At 41.4% G+C, this 21,760-nt stretch overlaps 2 protein-coding genes across 5 annotated transcripts in view; one reads left to right on the top strand and one right to left on the bottom strand.

Annotated features, from left to right (window-relative positions):
* LOC112572751 overlaps positions 1-5,717 on the top strand; it is a 39,561-nt gene extending 33,844 nt beyond the window's left edge. For 2 of the 4 annotated variants that reach the window (XM_025252611.1, XM_025252610.1), the window contains exons 2-3: positions 4,584-4,667; positions 5,155-5,717. In XM_025252611.1, the coding sequence (XP_025108396.1) occupies positions 4,584-4,667; positions 5,155-5,321 (251 nt within the window). In that variant the 3' untranslated portion in view covers positions 5,322-5,717. The remainder of the gene's footprint in view (positions 1-4,583; positions 4,668-5,154) is intronic. The other 2 variants (XM_025252614.1, XM_025252612.1) reach the window with 2 other exon arrangements.
* Positions 1-21,233, bottom strand: part of LOC112572749 (myogenesis-regulating glycosidase-like) — a 104,350-nt gene extending 83,117 nt beyond the window's left edge. Inside the window, exon 1 of the mRNA XM_025252595.1 lies at positions 21,080-21,233. The gene's annotated coding sequence lies outside the window, so the exon portion shown is untranslated. The remainder of the gene's footprint in view (positions 1-21,079) is intronic.
* Positions 21,234-21,760: the final 527 nt, after the last annotated feature.

Raw genomic sequence — 21,760 nt, 5'->3', positions numbered from 1 at the left:
ACAAATGTCTTCTCTTTCTTTCATTCTCTCCTTCGTGATGTAGGTACAATCGCTTTTCCAGAAACGGCGCTAGAGTGACGTGAGGAGATAAATCACAGTTACAAGGTGTAAAGGTTTCCTTTCTGGTTCCTTTAACACTCGGGGTGCAGAAAGCCCCTAATCTGGGAGGCAGTGAGGCTGATAACCGTCAAGCCGTTCAGGGATAAGAAAGGGAGAGCATTAGGTTCTTCTGCGCTTTTTGACCCATCTTCCTTCTCAGATCTTTCAAAAGGAAGAGCTCAGGCTGTCCCATCTCTCTGCACCCGTTTATCTCTGCCTCTCTTTCGTTCCTCCCTTGTTTGTTTGTGCAACGAGGGAAGGAGTCGAGATTCGTGCGCTACTCTTCGCCTGGCCAAGCATTGTCTCCCTTTCCCCTCCATTCTGCCTCCTTTTATTTTTCTTTGAATGTCTTTCTTTATTCTTGTTCTTTCTCTCTGTCCTCATCTCCCTACCCTCTAAATATTTCTCTTCTTCACTTTCAGGCCTCATTTAACTCGTTAAATGACAGTTTGGTGGATTTGTGCGTCAACCTTCATCAGGCTTAAGCAGGCAAAGACCTCTGCTGACCTCGGCCGATTTGTTTTTTTAAAGCGATAGCAAGGATTCCGTGGCAACAGCTTCCAACCCATCCACCTTCCATGTCGACAAAAATAAGTTCGAATTGTTTGCCAATCCTTGCCAAGTCCAGGGTGGGGTGGACGTGGGGGAACTGTGTAGGAGCCTGCGGGGCTTTATTTTTACTTGCCCGTGAAATTGCTTTTTTGTTTTTTCTTTTCTTTTGCTGTTGTTCTTTGGATAGTCTTCTTCTTTTTCGGTTTTGTAGAGGATGTTACTCTGTTTTTTATTTTTTTTTTATTTACATATTTATCGTTGTGGATTGAATCTTTCGCTCAACGAAGAGCTGTAATTTTTCTTACCGTTTCAATTCATGCGCACCTGCGGAAGACACGACGATGTCAAATTTGAAATTAAGCTCCAGTCATCCGAAATCAGCTGCAACATAATAAATCATTTCTGGCCTGCAGTCACGAATTTTTTATGTATTTTTAAATACTCGTGCCAGCAGCGGAAATTATTGTTTTGAGGGCAGGATATTGACTGTGTGGACATCTTGTAACGCACGGCAAATAGGAAACCACAACCTTGTGGCCTCTTGGGTTGTGCCAAGATTCCTTGAAATTGCGGTTGTGATGGTTTTTTTTCCTTTTTTTTTTTTTTGTTTTTGTTGCTTTTTTTTGTTTGTTGTTGTTTATCCGTCAAATGCTTTATTTGAGTGAAGTATAAATAAAGCATGTAAATTTATTCTCGTCCTGTCACGCCATTGGTTGTGAACAGTTTCATGCGATGATTGTACCTGCTGAGATGTAGTTTGGTATGATATATCTTGTAAAGTCCACTTTTATTTGCTGTTCCACAGTATCGCAATAAAAGGTCAAAGTTCAGGTAGTGCTATGGCAAAATTGTAAAGAGGTCGATGTCCTACTTTCAGAGAAGGATGGCTTATTGTGCGAGTTACAGGGGTAGGATGGATTGCAAATTGATATTCTATATTCATACAGATGTGTATGTATGAAATGTTAAAATACTGAAATATTTATTCAGTTTGGGTTGGGTCAGATGTCTGCTAAAAATGTGGTTTTCAAAATGTTATTCGGTATGCCTCAAGCGATGATCCAAGTTTTTCATTTCCATCTTCATATTTTTTTTGTCTATCTTTTTTCTCTATTTTTCTTATTTGTTTAGCCATTGCTTTTTGTTTCACATTTCTTCTCTGCTTACTTTCTGTTTTTATTTGTGGTTTTGTTCGTTTGTTTCTTTCTTTCTTTCTTTCTTTTTCGTTTTTTTCATTCTGGTTTTGTTTTGTTTTTGTTTTGTTTGTTTTTTTTGTTTGTTTGTGGGGTTTTTTGTGTGTTCGCGTTTCATTTCTTTTTCATTTGTTTTATCTCCGTTTTTTTTCATCCTTCCTTTCTGTTTTTCGTTTCTGTCTTTCCTTCTCAAGCAATTATGATTGCAATCATCTCGCTGCACTATTTTTTCCTGCCAGAAGTCGCTCTGACATATCGATGTGCCACTTTTAGAAAAGAATCTCAATCTCCCAAGAGGTCACCTGCTGCTCAATTCCACTGAGCTCAATTTATCTGAACACGAATGTTGTGAACCTGTTATTTTAATACCAGAGACGACAACATCGTCTTTCATGTCTGCTGTACTGTCACTGTTCTCGCCAACTCTCAAAACAATGGGACTGACTGATTGGCTGATTGATTGATACCAAGAAAACCTGGGATCACAACTTTCGGTTGACTTGAATCCAATTTGGTATCAAAGAAAATATTGTACAACCTATCGTTATTATTTCCTAGAGCACAGGATATATGCCTTGAGTATTCGCGTAAATTATGGTGGTCCAACTGGATCAAGAATTTCTTTTTGTCGTGGATCAGTCTCGGTGGGTCCAACCTTATAAATGAGACTCGCTGACGGTGATGAACTCGGAGGAAGAACAAGACGACAAGATGAATGAAGTGCTCTGTGTGTCTGATCCAGCTCAGAAGATGAATCTATGGAGTTCAATAATTCCAGAAGTGTTGAGGGTAGCTCAAGGTGTCGCAGTCAGTAATTCATCAGCAAAAGCCCGAGCCTTGCGCGAGGGACGACGCACAGGTTGCTGATGGCGAGAAGTTGGATTTTCGTGGACATTTACTGAAGCTGGAGAAAGCCGTTGGATGTTGTAGACTGCTTCTCGTTTCGCCAAGAGATAAATGGAGGAAAACAGAAGATTTCTTGAAGACAGGAAAGATAGGGTTTCTGTCGGAGTGTGTAGCTAGTCCTCAGAGGATCTTATTTGACACAACACGACTGGATGAAGAAAGATGGTCCTTTTTTCTTTTTCTGCCTCCACGATCTCTCTCTTTTTTATTTTTTTTCTGTCTCTTTCTCTCTCTTTCTTTCTCTTCCCGTGCAGCTCAAAGATAACGGTTCTGGTCCTCGACGATGCGCAGACGATGACGACAAAGATAGGTGAGACCTGTCGTCTCAAACGCAGGATGAACAGATGGAAAAGACAAAGGAGCAGTTTGTTATCCATGTCCCATCTTAAAAAGAATATTGTGTTGTAAACACTTCAGTCGTAGAACTAATTAACGTCCCAAATTCATCTGTTAGAAGCTGAAGTCAGTCTGGCGTGCATCCAATCGCCTGCGTTTGATGGTCGAGCACAGCACGTGCGACAAACGAGGCTCAGAGAACGTCAACCGTCGGGAGGAGGCTGAGTGAACATTGCTGTGCTGCCTCTTGCTGCTGGCTTCATTCAAAAACGAAGGCGTCACTAACATTACGTCACGTTTTCACGTCGGTGACATAGATAGGGTACGTAACACAGGAAGACAGACAGGGGAGGGAAGAGAGAAAATCCAGATCTTTGTACTCCGCGTGAAGCACCGATTCAGTTAATAAAGGGACATTCGAAGAAAACAATTTCAATCAGTCGCACGAGAAAGAGGAAAATGTGACGATGATGATGATGATGATTGATGATGATGATGATGATGATGAGTTCTAGTTGACAATAAAATCCACAGAATACCTGTACATCCGGGGATCAATAAGGAGCTAGAAGAATTAACCAGAAATAAATGTCGCGTGCTTGCTTGACAGGTCACATGACAGCGATGAGTAGTGTGTGTACATGTGACATTCATTGTGTACTCTTGTAAAATTTTGCGCCACTCGTTTCAGCAAATAAGTGTGTCAATGAAGGTCCCTAAGGCTTGACCACGAGCATGAAAATCTGGGTTAACGGGGTGCACAACGAACACGTCTCCCACATGTTTTCCATTGCAAATACTTTTGTTCTCTTGACAGGTGTGCGAACCCACATTACCTGCATTTATTTGTCCTGGCTGCAGTTCAGTCACAAGCAAATCAGACATAAGACACGCACATACACGCATACGGTCGTGCTGATTGCTCCCATTCCGGGTGTCCGCATATTTGTTGTACCTGATGCCACACTTGTTTCTTTGTTGCTATTTATATGACCTACACAGATTGTTGATGATTTAGACAGAGTGTCAGAGTAAATGATTAGAATAGTAGAATGTCTTAGAGAATAGGATTGTAATAGAAAATAGGATTATGAATCGTAAATTTTAGATATTTAATGGCTTTTGATGCTGTTTTGTGTAAATGATGTCCTAGTGTTACCAGATGCCAAATTTCCTTTTAAAGGATTTATAAAAATATATTATACTACCATTATATCTATCTAGTACAGTGCAAGTAGTGATTAAAGTAACCCTGTCTGTCTGTCGTTCGTCGGTCTGTCTTTGCGAACAAACGAGTTTTGTAGGGTGTCACAGATGTAAGTGTTTTTCTGAACACCTGTTGCTACTACAAAAGTGAAAAAGTAAAGTCTGTCAGAAATATTTGTCGTCGTTTTTCTTAACTCATTGCTTAAGTATTTTTGCATGCATTTATATAGACCTTACAACGAGTAACAATTGTTTAACTAAAACCATTTATTTTGTTTGTTTGTTTTTCAGAGGAGTCGTGCTGTGAGAAGAGATGTTTTGTCGTCACAGTCGTATCGTTGTTCCTGTTCGTGACCTTCGTGTCACTTCCGGCAGGTGAGAGCGTGTGGTAGGAATGTGACATTTTCAATTTGTTTTCCCTCCATCACTTTTATTCCCTTTTTTATGTGAATTTCATTATTTGTCACATTTCTACTTATCATTACTACAACAATAGACATTTTATCCAAACTAAAATATCACAGGCCTTAAATTTGTGATTCACCATTCACAGAAAGAGGTTTGAATCGTTCACACATACAGACATAAAGGACAACAAGAATTTAGTCTCCTGACGTCACGGTTGTACACAGATAGACCCTAATGACATATGATCCCAGCTCTCCCATTGGCTGAAGCCTTGACAGTGTAAACGAAACTATGTCCAATCTTCACGTCTACGTTGCTGAATTATTTTATGTGGGTCTCAATGATTTTAGATGTCTATCTCGAGAACGAAAGGGAGATATTCATCTACAGTTGGGGAATAGTAGCATCCTGTGAGACCCTGACCGTTGCTCAGTGACGTCATACTCTGTTCCAGGGGCGTTCCTGATCATCCATGGCCGCCGTAACAACTCCATGGCCTTCCAGCTGGGCGGCGCGCTGGTCGTCTCCATTCCCATCGTCGTTGGCATCATCTTCTGCCTCGTCCTGTGCCTAAGGCGGAAGTCCCGCAAGCTGACCTTGAACTCCTCCACACACATATGACGTCAGGCCCCAACGGCCACCGTGTGCTGCGCCGACCTGCGCGACGAAGACAGCCACCACGAGTTCGCGGCCATGGTTTGAAGGACCCACGTGACCGGCTTGGTTTGCTTGCAGACAGTTTGAGGTTTTTGAAGATGAAACACTGGTTGACATCCACCAGGATCGGACTGTCCGACAGAAGTGTTGGAGGTTGTTGAGCCATACGAGCCTCGATGTGAGTGCTGACGTCAGCGTTTTGGTTGGCGTTCTAGGCTATAAATAACCTTTGTCTTTGTAGGATGAGGAATCGTGTCTGTAAGACATTTGATTGACACCAGCACCTGAGAGGAACGAAACTGAATTCCGAGAACTGGTTGTACTTTTTTCTGAGAGCGTCACGTGGAAAAAAAAATATCCGACTTTGACATGGCGCTTGAAAGACTTCAGCTTTAAAAAAAATACTACTTCCTGTTTTTGCTGTACGTCAGCAGCGCGTGTTGTCGATCTCCTGATGTCATATGGTGATACTAGTGACCAACGACGTTGACAGCTATTGGGTCACGTGACTAAGAGTGAAGACTACCTTGGAGTATCCGCATCTTGTGTACTTTGAACAATCTTCTCACTGCCTTTTCTCACCCTCCTGGTGGTGAGGTGTGGTAGCAGTAAATAAGAGAAAAATAAAGAACTACCTACTTAGAAAACGAAGTTAAGGTGATGAGAGTAAAATATTTATAATCGGATATAAGTGTAGCTTACAATCATTCTACTTTTTTTCCCCGTTAATCTGTTAGAATATAGAGCACTGGATGTGACTTCTGAATGAGTCCATCGTGCACAGTGTGACCTTAAGAGTGAATAGTGGCCACGCCACCTGCAACTTGTGGAAGAAAACTAAATATCTGTCGTTTTTCCACAAGCCCTTGGCCAGCGAAGCAAACCATCATCATGGTTGCCAGGGGAACAACCTCTGAGGGACTTGACTTCTTTGTTGGGAAACGTTACTACAGCGAATTGCATGTCTTCACACTGTTGATGGGAATATTGCAAAATATAACACAGGAAGTCCAGTCAGTAGAGTTTCTGTCTCCATGCCAACAGGAATCTCCTGTCAACGACAGTTTCGGACGGATAGATGGATCGCTCACTGACACTCTCTGGACGTAAGCCTCTCGTCTTCGTTGTCCTCGCCTACCGCGTTATCGTAGTTTTTTTCATCGTTGATGTTGTGGTATCTGTGCATACAAACCAGAAACTCTAAAACATCTGCTTTAAATATTGTCACTAATTTTTTTGTAATTTAATCACGTGAGTATTTTTTTTCCACTCGTGTTACACAGCCTCAATCGCCTTCTTTGCACTGACTTCGTGTCTTGCTGATCTCACGCGCACCTTGGACACGATGTCAGTATGACACATACATATAAATACAACACCTCCATCAGCTTCTTCCTTTTTCCACCCTGCCGTGAATATCACCTTCCACCCGGTAGTCAAGAGAACATGGAGACAGTTCCGACAAATGCCATCTATACGTGAAACACATTCCTTGATGACCTGGACCACTCCGTTTAGGTGTCAGTCCATGAAGTCATCCACCGGACTAAAAGTTTTCGGAATTTTTTTGTCCATTTTTTTTTCAATTTTTATTGTCTTTTTTGGACGTTGTGATGTTTTTCCGGTCTGTATGCAGTTTTCAGCCCCTCGAACACTCCATAGTGGGGTATGTGAGTGTATGGGGTGGAATAGCTTTAATTCGAGATCGAAGATTCCTTATTCTGTTACCTTCTAAAGGGTATTGAGATCAGGAAGCGGTCAGGTTTGTACAGGACTACCGGGTCCCGTTGGTGGTGAGTGAAAGAAAAATTCAAATAAAACTTCGTTCAGTATTTGTTCCTCTGTCAGACTCAGGATTATTCTTACGGCGTCTGCCGCTGTGGTAAGAGGAAATAGTAAAAAAATAAATTATCGGTCAGCATTCAGTATTCACATACCCGAATGTTAGGTCAAATTCATTCACATAAACCATAGGTACTAAAAAGTTTCGCGAAAAAAAATTGGCTTTGCTTCCAAAGAAACATAAAGTAGACAAAGTTTTTTCAGCAGTTTGTTAATGAGTATTAACATTTGTAGAATTTATAAACAAAAGTATGTTGTGGTTACGACAAATTTCCACCTCCATCTCGTTATTAAGGACTATTTTAAGCGTTTGCTCATTATGTTTTATTACTGCGATGATTGGGGAAATCTTGGCAATACACACATAGTGTATGATAGTAAACAACCTTTGACAACCGCAATGTTGTTGTGAAACCACGAGGGTTTTAAAACAGCCACCGCTCAGTCACCTGCACAAGTGTTGGCAAGGTGTGAATCGTCTGATGAAAACAGAATCTTGGTTGTTGTGATATTCCACCAGACTGAAGATTGACTACATGGGGTTGTGCCAAGTCGGCCATGTCTGTTTTCTGTGAACACAAGTGATGTGTGATTATTTTGTAGACTGACTGACATTTCTTTGTTTAAAATAGCTTTATGTCTGAGCATGAAACAGCATGGAGCCAACTGCTTTATTTTTGTAACTCGATTTGTTTTCCAATGTTTTCTTGTTCTGTACCTGGTAAAATAGTTGGAAAGTGTAAACATTCATCTTCTGAGCCATGATGAAGGAACTCACAACACTAGGGTATCATTATTCCGTGTGGAGAATTAAGATGAAGAATGGATAGTCATATCTATATTTCTGATCTTAAACATCTCATCCTGACATCCTTTGCCAAGTTATGGGATTCTGGCAAATAAATAAATAAAATTAAGAGACTATATTTTCAAAACTAGTTTGTGAGATCTCTCGGGATTTCTTCTTGTCTAAGACATAAAATAGTGAAAACACCCAGAGTTTTTTTTTAAGGATTAGAAAGGCAAAACTTTTCTAATGTTTATGATTAAATAATGGACTTTATATTTCAGTCTGTAGTCCATTAACGCATTTTTATCGCTGATTCCGAATAAAAATGTAAGGGAGACCTCAGTTCTTATTGTGGTTCACAATACATTGTCCACTTTCTTAATGTCTTTTCCGTTGTCTGAACCTTTTGTAATCGGTTTTCTGTGATCTTTGCTGGTCTCATGACTCGGGGGACACAACCGATAGTCTTTTATCAAATATTTTTGCCGAGAGAAAAAAGAATTCCTCGTGTCGTGGAAACGTCTGCTAACCTTTGAAGACGGAGATAGCTTTTCCGCTGCTCGCCCTTTAATACTGAGCAGCAATCAGCGACATCTTTGGTGGTTAATGTAGCATCCACATATTTGACAGGTAATCAATCACCTTTGTGCTTCAAACCCTCGCGAACATTAAACGTCTCGATGCGTGATTAATTTTTCTTCAAGCTAACTTTCTTGACTACAAAGAATTGAAATACAAAGGGATTTTTTTTAATGCGTATAGAACTGAGTTTAATCACTACTAAAGACAATCGAAGTTGCCTTTATAGCAGAAAGTGGGAAGGAAATTGGTGTTTTACTCCCAAGTCAGCAACTATGGCGGTATCACAGCCAAACATCCGACCCTTACAAAAATAAATAAATAAATAAATAAAATAAAGAAAGTGCCAAAGAGGAGATGTGAACCCTGGACAACCAGTTATGACTGTTTCGGTGACAAACCGTTACACCGCATACCCCGACCCTTACAGACTTGTACATTGTAGGACTATAGACTATATGGTGACGTGTACAGTGTATGGTGTTGATAATACTACAATGGTTGTTATTCTTGCTTATTAGTGCTCAATCAAACTCGTGCCGACTGATCGCAGTTAGTATTGTATAGTGTATGTAGCCAGGAGCTAACCTTGCACTGAGTACTTGCTCCACTGGACCACTCACCTCCCTTACTCTTCAGCGCTAGCCTCTGAAATCCTTGCTTCCTTTATGTGTGACAGAATTCTGTGGAAAAAAAGCGCCTTTGGGGTTTGGGGGATCCACGTGCAATTACATTTTCTTCTCTTTTTTTTTTTTTTTTTTTTTTCTTTTTTTTTTGTTGAAAGGTAATTTATGAACAGAAAAGCCGATTTTATTGTCTTGTATAGTTTTGTGTCCGTGTTCTAGCTCTTTCGTGTGCTTTCAAAGATGTGGCGCCGATTTGTAGTAGAGAATCATTCCAGTGTCGGTCTGTGGTGACTACCTGACGACATATCTTTTTTCACGAAACTGCATGTCTTAGTCATGTGTCACTCGTGTCTTAGTCATGTCTCACTCGTGTCTTAGTCATGTCTCACTCGTGTCTTTTCTAGTGTTTTACTCAAGTCTTTTCTCGTTCACTGTCCTCGCGTGTGTATTGTGCCTCAGGCCACGGTGCCCCTGTGTTTCAATAAGTACACGCGCACCATGCCCTTGTGTCAGTATATAAGTGCATGCGTACCGTGCCCTTGTGTCAGTATATAAGTGCATGCGTACCGTGCCCTCGTGTCGCAGTCAGTGTACAAGTACCTGCGTACGCATTCAGCGAGCCAGTGAAACGCGTCGTAACAGATCCGCTGTCCAATGAAACGTGATCTTGCAACGAAGGCTTAGAAACAAATTCTCCATTGAAGTATTTAGCACATACGTATGTAACAGAGGTGTGTATGTGAGAGAGAGAGAGAGGTGGGGTGAGGGACGGATGTCGCTCCGTTGGTATCTGATGGTATGATTAGGTTCGTGATGCTCATTCGGTCCCACCAATGCACATTTTCTCACTGTTATTATTATTAATTTTTTTGGCACAATCCACATTCTGAGCAGAATTTTGAAGAACATCTTCAGTCTTATAAAATCTTTGCATCTCAGATGCTTCATAGTAGTGACTTCTTCCTATGCGTTTCTAATAGTATTTTCGGCTGTTTGTGTGCTTTCAGTCCAGCGACTTTCAAAGTGTAAATCGTCATTTTTTTCAATGATTGACATTCAAAAACACTTGCATTAAATGCTGGAGAAAAAGTACGAAACATAGTTTGAACAAGCAACTGGCAGTGACAATCCCTCTGATTATCTCTTCAGTCCCCAGATACTTTTAAATCGCTTTTGAGCTTCGTTTTATGTAGGCTTCTTTTTTTGCTACGGTGTCCTTTGATTATTCTAATTATGTTATTTTGTAAGCTACCCAAGAAAGCACTAATCTGACAGGAAATCTTTGAGATCTGAGAGGGTGACATGAGTGTAACGGGCAACTGTATGTATGTACAGCCCTCAGCACCTTCCCAGGAGTAATGAGCTCTAGTCAAATTTTTTGACATTTGCTTCTGAACTCTAAGAATGTCTTCAATTTCCTCGCTGTATTTTAAACTATTCCAGGTATGAGGCTAAGAAAAATGTTTGTTCCAGGTGACTTTGGTAAGTTTATTGTATGCCAGCCAATGAGACTTGCGACTGACGTGAGATTTCCCAAGTTTCTGTCGAAAAAATATTTTATTTCACGCGGCATGGAAATATTTGAGGTCATCGGCACTCTAACCTGCGAAATACAATTAGTCTAATGAAATGTGTTCACCTTGCGAGTGCCATTGGTGCTTGACTGCTTTGATGAGTGTTTAGCCTTATAGCGACTTTTGCTAATTGAGTCAAGACCTCTCTCCACCTTTAACATATTTACACTAGTTCTAATCTCTTGTAAACAAGCCGTCAGGATGAGAATAAACAAACCTTTGATTATTTTTTTTAAAGTGATTGGTATGTGAATTGTGCTACATTTCTGTTCTCACCGAATGGGGTAGAAAAAACCAGGGGTTTTAGACACTTAAAATTCGTGTACCCCTCAAGTACCTGACCGGGTATTTTTGTGAGCACTAGTCCGAGGGATTTTGTGACATCTAGAATTTTCGCCCAGTAAACAACAGTAACAAATAAATTACAGATAGCCTTTGTCTTATGTATACGATAGTCTCACCCACCCCAGAACAGCAACAACATCAAAACAGCAACATCATGAACAACTTAGGATGCGGGCTAGAAGAACCTGGACCAGTCTCCCCCCGATCACCAACAGGTGAAAACATTTGCGATGTCACCTCGGCATATTTATAAAGTTGAACACCTGTCACTTCTTAGTTCAGTTACAGTGATGATTCGTGTTGATGAGAGATGCCTGCATGTAGAGTTGTCCTTGCTTTCATTGTAATCATGTCAAAGATCTTTGATGTGTTTATGTTACAATTATTTTGTCATTTCAAAGCAAGAAACAAAAATCACCAAATTTAGAGCCGTTTTTATGAAAAGAAAACAATTGTATTTGGTTGTGTTGTATTTTCTGTACATTGAAATGTTTCATTATTAATTTATTGACATATATGTGTATGCACGTGTGTAAGTGTGCATGTGAGCGCGTGCTTTTTTATGGCGCATGCGCATTACACAGATTACTCTTCAGGACGCTTTCTTTTTGCACTGTTTCGAAAATCCTGTCATAACCCTTCTTGTAACTTAATTACTCATTAATTTTCACATTACAATCTAACCCTGATTTTATTTTCCTTTGTTCTGTTTAAGTTGGTAACTGTGTCACTCTTGTAAACAGTTTTATTTATTTTTTATTGTTGTTATTATTTACTTGTCACAGTACTGGCAGTACAAGTTTGAGGCATCTGTTCTGACAAGTGTCCAGATCTTGGCTTCTTCTTATGTTCTTTAAGTTTTGGTCTTCTTAACCGTGCACGCACAAAAGACATCGAAGTATTAACACACCTCACAGTTATCCAGGGAGGATGAGCACAAAAGACCCGGATTTACAATTCTTCTCCTCCCATGCCCTCCCGCTCACCTTCTTGTGCAGACAACTCGGCTTTGCTTCTTGGTTTCTTTTACTTTGTCTTTTGTTTTAATGTTTGCTGAATCCACCTCTTGCCTGTCTAGGCATGTCACTTTTCTTCTGAACACCTCCATTGCTTTTCCTCCCTAACACCCTTTTAATCTGAAGCTCGGAATTTTTCTGCCACCCATCACCATCAAACTCTGTTACTCGTGCATCTCATACATTCTAACATCAAACATTCTGATGTCATTGGAGGTCCGAAATAAAACATAAAAATGAAATTGTTGGCTGGTATCTACCAAGCAGCTCATGTAGAATCGTTCTGAGCAACTAAATAATTACAATGATATATTCGAGGAAGTACCTGTCAGTATTTGTTTGTGTGGTTTTAGAAAGTGTGGCGTGAAATGAAATGAGCCAGGTGCGAAATCATTCAGCTGAGCTGCTGGTGAAAATGTTTAGCTACCTGTGTCTCATTAGTGATGTCTGGGTGTGTCTAGCGCTTTGCTGTGCACCCGGAACCCCACCCGTATATCCCGAGACACGTCCACACAACCACTCAACTCCCTAACGACAGTTTGCAACGAAAACCGATTTTGTCTGCAACAGAAGTGTGCAGTCAGGTATGAAGAGAATTAATTATTAGTATTAATTTTTATTGTAAAGAACCATCGGAACGATCACAGCTAACGAGAAAATAATTTATTAGCGATTTTTTTTTAAATAATATTTTTGGGTTTGTCGCAGGGCCGTACCTGGGTACAATACAAGATATTAATCATTGTCACCCAATGCCAGCCTCATAAAATGTTTGAGTATACCTGATACCTTAACACTTTAATAAGAACTCCATCACAAGCTTAGCACCAACACGTCACACATCCGGGTGGCCTGTGCTCATGTTATTATTTTGTGATGGCGTTTTGTTTGTTTGTTTGCTTTTGTTTTGTTGTTTTATTGAAGGGGGAAATTTGATATCTATGTTAGCAGTTCTGTTTTTTGTCGTAGTCTTTATCCTCATTTTGATCGTCGTCACAACTGTTGGGTATTCATGTCCGACAAAGTGTGTACCCGCACGTGTCACGTGTCACTTGTGAGTTTGAGAGTGTGTGGATGAGGATGGCGAGTCTGCCTTTATTTTGCACTGCTCTGGGACCAGTTGTCAGTCTCAGATGTAAAACCGTACAAACAGACAATTAAAGAAATGAGAATTTTTTTTTTATTTCTTGTTTGCTTTTGTTGTCTGTTGATGATCGTGTATGTACTGAAAGCATTGCTGAAAGAAAAAGTGTGTGTGTGTGTGTACAAACGGTTGTATCTAAGCCACAAATTCAAAAAATATGTGATAATAAAATTTTCGAATGCTCTGGAAGGGTGCAAGCTGGAATATTCGCAAGAACAAATGGAAGACATGACTTGGATATCGAGAACTGGGATGGAAGAGGTAGACTTGTCATCCTGTGCTAAACTCTGCCCAATCGTTTGGGAAAGGGAAAAAAACTTCACTGGGATTTTTCTGGAATCCTTTTTTAATGAGAGAAAAAAAACCCTCGTCCTCTTTGTACACCGTGGGCTGAGAAAAAGCTTTCATGTCAGCATCTCAGTCGCCACCAGGACTGACGGGGGGAGTCTGGGAGGCTGCCCCACTGGCACTGCTCTCTCAAGAAGACAGTTGGTCTCGTCTCGTGCTCGCAGTCTCCAGACAAACGTTTGTGTCCCTCGCCAGCAACTGGCTGCAAGCCACATCCCTGAGATGCAACACACTCCGGCAACAAGTAATGCAATAAAAAAAAAAGGAAGGAGGGTGGGAACCCTTGCAAACACTTCTGTGCAACAACCAGAGAACTGGAATCGATTCTGTGAGAAATGGTTTGCTCCTGCTTCCTGCAATCGCCGCGCCGTCTGACGGCAGAGAAATTTCTTGCTGGGAGGCGAAAAGTGCGGAGAGAAGGGATCGATCATAATTCCTATCGCGTAGCCAATTAATTTAGGGGCTGGCCTACTGGAATGAGGAGGGAAAAGTGGTCATCGGTTAGCTTGCTGAAGACTTTAATCATATTTTTATAGGACGCAGATATAATCGTAGAAAATTGTGACATGTCCATAAAATATGCAGGATGTAGAAATTGTTCTTTTCACCAGACATAAATAACTGATTAGTTTTGTTCCTCTTACTGTAATTAATTTTGCACAATGTGCACTTCCGTTATTATCAAGTTTGCCGGAAAGCAGAACATGTTGTGAACAGAATTGTAGTTATGTCAGAAATAGCTTTCTTCATAAGAAACACTTTCGTTAGTTGTAAGTATGGATGGTGAAGAGCGGTGAACAGGCTCCAAGTGATAAACTTTACTTTGCTAGCTATTGGTTTAATTGTCCTACCATAGCAAACATTCCTGACTTCTTTAAACATCTTTGGCTACCTGTCCTAAAGACGAGCTGGTAGTCCTTCCACAGACACACAAAATAACCGCTTTCTCTTATTTCAATCTTGAACACCACGAAGACAAGAATGTCTGTTTCAATAATGTAACTCTCCTTAATGCAACGAAGAAAAATTATTTTAAAAAAATGGCAGAGTGTCCATGATGCTAAGATGATGGGTTCATGAAAGATTCTTTTTGCTGCCTCTTTCTTTTTTCCATTCTTGTAACATTCTCCGAAATCGTTCTGCATTGGTATTTATAAGACCATCTGCCTCTTAATGCATTTCATCATATAAATCTTCATCTTCTCTTTAATCTGTTCTTTTTTTATTTAATTCTTCTTCTTAATCTCATTCTCACTTTTTTTTTACTCACACTCATAGCCACATATTCCACCTCTCTCTCATGCACATAAATTTTTACATAATTCCACACAAACACATTTTTAGCTAATTTCAGACACAGACCCTTCTCGCTCGTTCTTAAAGGTAATCGAAAAAGTGGATGTAAAGAAAGCCTCCACAAATAACTCCAGCTGAAGACGACGATCCCTTTAAAAGACCGGAACCAGAAGATACCCTCAAGCTTCATCTATCGACATGTTTACTCAACCATAAACCGACAGCTTTTACAGGTAGGTCTCGCCGAGTTATTATCTTTCCCTGGTGCGTTGCTATTTATATCCTATGGTGGGTAGGGTCGGATCGGGGAGGGGAGGGGAATAAATGAAGTCCAACTATGCGCCTGTCCGCTTGCTGGATGTACACGTTTGCAAACAGACTGTCCTGCCAGCCGTCCGTCCTGACCGGCAATCGATGACGTCTTCCGACTGAGCGCCATCCGTAACTTTCTACCCTCCTCATCATCCCCCCCAACTCCTGCTGCTGCATCATGGGAGGCGCAGTGTCGACAGTTCCGTTTTCGGTTGAGGGGATGGTGGGGAGGAAGATGCAGACTGAAATCAAGGCGATAACTATCCCATCATAACAAGATTATACTCTCGACACAGGATGATAATAATAATAAATATAAAGAGAAGCTGATGCAGAAAAAAGGCAAGTTTCTCCAATGATGAACACACGTTTTAAAAATATTTCTAGATAGCAGTCACTTTTGAAATAGATATACTCTGTCCACTAACAAGTATAGTGTGTGCAACCAGTCCCCGGTTCATGTTCCGGTCATAAAATAGCAACCAGCCGGCAGCGAGCAAGTTACAGCCATTACAGATGATGTAGCTTTGAACAAGACGAGCACTCGATCTACCATTCCCTTACCCTTACATCCCATACCCTCCCATTTACCCATTGCTGTTGATAGTGCGAGACCCTCATTGGCTGGAGCCCCTACCCATCATCATCATCATGCAACCATCCTTGTCCTTTTGTTAAGATATTTCCTAAGGTACGGCCATCAGCAACTTATTTACTGTTGTTGTGTGTTCCTCAAACTACAGAGAAAGAGGTTTTCGAGTAAGAATGACTTGTGGACTTCTCGTGGCGTAGAGGGCGCTGGAGCGTTGCTAAGCGACACCTCTGTGCTATGAGTTCGGCAGACGACTGAAACGAGACCCGTGGAGGTCGCCACTTCCTGCTCGACTGATTGGAACGATCGACGAGACCAGGCCGCCGCCTACGCCGGTTATTACAGCTGATTGAATGGATCTCGCGGTAACCCCGAGAGCCTGGCGAGACTTGGACGAGAGCTCCTCCGGCGCTGGTCATCACGTACTTCCGGAGTCGCCTTCTTCATTGCTGCTGCGCTTTGAAAGTCATGGGGCGTGTTGATTGACTTCAGCCGCCTACACACGCACACACTGCACTCTTACAAATGCACCCACGAACACACGCACGCACGCAGAGAGAAAGACAGAAAAGCCGCGCAAAATCGCAAAAATCATGCGCAGGTAAACTCGATCTCATAAATACGTGCGAACAGACTGACAGACAGACTGTGTCAGACTGAAATGCCAATAACTTTCAATGTCATATCACAAAGCTACGAAACCACGTGGTAGGAATGTAACATGTACGGTAAGAGATGACACGAAACTGGATATGAATAAAAGACATAAAAAAAGAAAATCAAGTACGCATGGATAATGAAAAGAAGAGTTAAAAACTGATGATGGATAGAAAAGGATTAATTAATGAGTAATAAAGAAATTTAACAGCACAAAAATTTACGAAAGATGGAAGAAATGAAGGAGAGAATAAAAAAAAAATGAAGAAAAACTAAGTCGGACGCACAAATCTTGTCTATGCAGTAAAAGCAGTTTTTATTCTGTCACATTATCAAATCTGTGGCTATGCTTGGCAAAGTTTTTACATACTCACCACGTAAAGCCTCTGACAAGCATGTGTCCCGTTAAGAAAGATCTTACAAACGACTCCCCATGAGGCTGACATAGACTTCTCTTGTCCTGTCTAGAGGACACGTTATTTGAAATGTAGAGCAAAAGAAAATCAGGTTGTCCAGGAGACCTTTCCTTTTTTATAATGGAACTCGCGAGAATATATTAAATCTGTCAAGAAAAATGAATGTATTATCCTTTTATAAGTGCCTGATTATAACCCGCCTTTCTCTCACACTCCGTGCTTGGAACATGAATCACTCCGTCCTCTTCTGACGGCTGCCAGTGTCTCCTCTCTCCTTGTCCAGCTCTGTCCTTTCTCTCTCTCTCCATTAGTCTGTCAATATTTCTTTCTTTCTCTTCAGATCCCTTATGGGCTGTCTGTGTTATAAATATTCGTAATAACCAGAGCTGGGATAATTCAATTCTATGACACTTGTCGCCTGCCGAACAGATTGGTTTCTCCCACCGCTTCATCAAGAAATAAAAACACAAAAAATATTAAAAATTCTAAGAACTGTGCAAGACACCAATTTTTAGTTAAGAGAAATATTTTGTCAAGAAAAAAACTTGGTATTAAGAGAAAAAGATGGCTGCTGTTGCAGTGTTTGATGTAGTAATGTTGTGACGGTGATGTGGCAGGTAACCACACCCTCAGCAACTCTCACAATAAAAGCTTCAACGTTCTCTTCGCTGACATCGACATCTTCATCTATGGAGCGCCCGTGACCTGGCTACATTCCAGAGACTTCCGAAAACCGACAGCTCGCCGATGTCTCCTCACGGACTTCCGCCAGCCTTCAGCGTCCTGACTCCGCAGACGGAGAGCGAAGGGGAACAAGGGAGATAAATGTATGTGTGGCGTGAGCGTGGTGTGGGGAGATAATTTATTCCTGGTACGTCTCCGCCACAACAGGGAGGCACTGTTTGATGTTCACCTATTACGGCCTAAACAGGATTTTTTTTCGAATTGAATGGAGAACTTCTAGAAAAAGGGTGTTACATGACCTGCGGGATATGTACGAACAAATTACGGTGACATATGTTGATGGTGGAAAAGACAAAAAAAAAAAATAAATAAACACAAAACCGAGCCTACAGACATTATTCTTTTGGGGCTTTGAGGTGTAATTTTTAATGAGATTTGCGTTTTTGGAGGTATAAAAAATTATTAAGGATAACGTTTCCTGATTTGTATCCTGAATCCAAGTTGTTTTTTTTTACATTTACAAATTTATTCCTATTTACAAATAATTGTATTCAAGTCCCACCATTAGAATCTTCTTTTGTTCACAGCTGCTGTCAGAAAAACGTTCTGAAGCCTTCTGAAGGAGACATTGAAAAAGGTTTGCTCACGGATGAGACAGGAAATGAAGGAAGAATCTTTTATTTTCTTCCTCAGACATTCGCAGCGAACAGTAGTCAAGGGTCTGCTGTGCTTTTTATCTTCTGTCTTCACTAATACAAACTTGTGTGTTGTAAATAAATTGTTAAACCGCATCTTCTAACTCCTGATTAAGCGTAAGAGGACTGAATGATAGCACCTACAATTAAAAGTGTGGAAGAGGTGACATTTTGAAGAATGTTTCTTGGTGTGTCAACCGTCGTACAAGTAGAAGCACAAGATTGGAAGTCAGGGACTGGGGGAAGGTTGCAAGGGTTTGAGAAAGGTTTCAAGCGAAGTTTCAGTAGCTTTGATAAGAGTATCAAGAGGGCTTTGAAAGGTTGTGATGTATTTTGAAGGTTTGTAGGGGTGAAGCTGTAGGAGGAATAGACATTTGATCTTATCTTTTTCCCTCATCACAAAACATGCCAGACTGATTCGATTACCTTCAACAGCAGCTTGCCAACTTGTAGTTGTGTAGAAACAGAGGGTCGGAGAAAGTTAAGTTGACATTTTATTGTCAGCCGTGACGGATTGCAAGGTCCACATCAAAGAGACCTCAGGCTACATACTTCAGCCGGTCTCGTCATTGATACTTGAAAGAATGTTGAAGAATTAGGTAGGTACCCTTCTGCTGCCTGTAAAGAATGTATCCTATCACCTTGAAACAGTGGTTCCTAAATTCCAGAAAGAGGTGCTTAATATCTCCCAAACCTCAAAGAACAGCTCAGAGGTGGAACAGTGGCTCAGTGAATAACACTTGGACAAGAACCGCAACAAGTTAGGGTTAACTCCCCAGTTCACTCAACTCTTACGGTTGCTAAGTAACGAGTTATAACCCTGATCCTGTTGTTTAAAATAAAAATAAACCCGAAATGGTAAAGGTAAGGGAGATGGTCTAAGGATATTTATAGCTCTAGTCTTTTGTCTCTGAGGATGAAACCTTCCCCTTCTTGACTCTTGGGATGTGCTACACAATGTCATCGTCCGATGACACATGAATAGCATCAAGAAGACAGGGCTGTGTTGTTGGACGACCATGCAGGTTAAGAAGATTGTAAAAGCGTATTATAAATGCAATTAAAATGGCAGATGTAGGACAGCGTTTCCTCTGTCCCTCCTTCCTCCTCGACCTCACCTTATCTACCCCACCCACCCACTTAACCACCATTAAATGCTTGCACACACGCGAATGCACACAGATACTCATCGAAAAACAACCCCCCACCACACATTAAATCAACTAGAAATTCGCTGTGAACACTAGGTCCAGGACTGCCACCCCAGTTGCAGTCTGTGTCTGGAGTCACAAGACAACGACCATCTACCTGAGGTCTGGCAGGCAGTGGACACCAGGTGTCCAGGTGAAGGTGTTGTTGTCTGCTTATCTTGGCGAGCCACGATGTGAGACAAACGGTGAGGAAGGGGAAACACCATGTAGGAAACCTAAACATTAAATGTTAATAGGGTTTGCACCTCGGACACAAGCGGGTATTGTTGATTGTTGACTGCAGCGTATATGGTGAGCCTCATGCAATGACACGACACACCACAGATCCTCCCACCATACCACACACACAGAGTCTGTTACTTGTTCTCTTACTCTCTTAAATAAAGATTTGTTATTTGTCTTTCTCTCATTCCCTTTCTGTACCCCCACTTGCCAACCTCTCTGTCTCTCTCTTTCTCTCTATGCCAAGGGTGGCTATACGTATGTATAAACTATGGACCTGCACAGGGCCGCCAAATCCCAGGGCCGCCACACCAGTATATATATTGAATATAAATCAAAAGAGAAAATAACGACACAGCTGACGACAATGAAACATTGTTGTTGTTGTTGTTGTTGTTGTTGTTGTTGTTGTTGTTGTTGTTAATTAGTCCACTGTATTTACTAATGTTGCTCGAGTGGGAGCAGTAAGCTCTATGCAGTATTATAATGATCGGTCGTCATGAGAATATCACGGGCCGCCACTTGCTTTTATTGACACTGGCGGGCAAAAAGGTTACCTAGTCTTTCTCTGCCCAGGGCCGCCACGAGCCCGCAACACCATTGGTTGTTAATCGCAACAACATCCAACTAAGCAACACAAATATACAACATCCCACCAACCAACACAAACTTAATATCGCTGTTTCGCCAGTTTTGACCCACAGTCTCAAAGAAACTATGACAGCAACAACTGTTGTATGTATTCAAACCATAACACACACACTGTAAACCATCATGCCATGATGTATATCTGTTCTTGAACATTAAATACATTCTCAAACAGCATACTTTTCTCTACATATATACATCTGTTATATATGAGAAAGAATGGGAGTTTTAAAGAGATACAGGTGTAGTGGTAATGGTTGAAAAAAAGGAAAAGAAAACGAGCAAGAGAGTGAGAGACAGACTGACAGAGAAAGGAAGCGTGTGTCAGAAAAAAAAGAGCAACAACTGTAACAACAATATGGGTGGTTCCTTGTAGTCGTGACTGCCTTGTGTTTATATTATGACTCACGTGTGTGTTTCAGTGTCCTTGCTTACACTGACTGTTGATTAATATTTTAATAGAAAACAAATGAATTAAACGAATAGAGACAAATCTTAGAGGTTACAAAAACTCGGTAAATAGATATAGTTGTGTGTGTGCAGGTGTTGGTGTGCCTGCGTCTGTGTTTGTTTGTTAGTTTGCATATGTTTATATATGTCTGCGTGTGTGATTTTGTTTGCATGTGTGTATGTGTGTGTGAGAGAGATGTTCCTGTTTATGTAAGTATTTCTATAAATAAACAAAGCAAGTCGCTGCAATATCACAAGTCATGAGAACGACTTACCTTTTGCTTCTGCGCTGAGATTTTCAGGTTCGACAGGTGAGGTGTGGTACACAGGTAGAAGATAAATTCCAGGAGCGAATCGTAAGCGAAGAAATCACTGAAAGTAAGAGATATTGTCCTCCACTTTACCAGGTGATAGTCGCGAGTGTGCTCCCCCCTACATACGGGCACATCTGACGTCCTCGCCGACTTCTGACGTCCGTGCGGTGGAGTCCGTGTCCCAACGGGAGGAACATCACGGGCGGTGCACGTGAGCTGTCATGCTGCGACATGAAAAATGAGGACATGGGGGCCAGGTAGGCCAGGTAGAGTTATGAAGGCAAGAAGCTCGCGGACAAACGATTTGTCATTGTTTTTTAGCGCGTAGCACCGTCACCCTGCACGAGACAAGGACTTGGGTGAGGAGACAGTTGGTGGAAGGTGGGAAGGGCGAGGAGTGAACGTTCACTAGCAAAGGAAAGCGAGTGGGTAGGAAGTAAGGGGGAGAGGAGGTCAAGAGGGTTCGAGTCTCTGAGGTTTCCGTGTCTTGGGGACGTGTGGAGGGTTTTTTTTTCGGATGAAGTTGAGTGACGTGCGCAGTGCACATGCGTGTGGAAGACTCGAGGATTGTTTAGTCTGAGGGACGTCAGGGTTCGCGCATGCTCATATATACGCTAATACGGAGTAAGTAACACAAACACA

Source organism: Pomacea canaliculata, linkage group LG9, assembly GCF_003073045.1.
Source record: "Pomacea canaliculata isolate SZHN2017 linkage group LG9, ASM307304v1, whole genome shotgun sequence".
Classification (NCBI taxonomy): Eukaryota; Metazoa; Mollusca; class Gastropoda; order Architaenioglossa; family Ampullariidae; genus Pomacea; species Pomacea canaliculata.
This window is presented reverse-complemented; position numbering and strand designations above follow the sequence as displayed.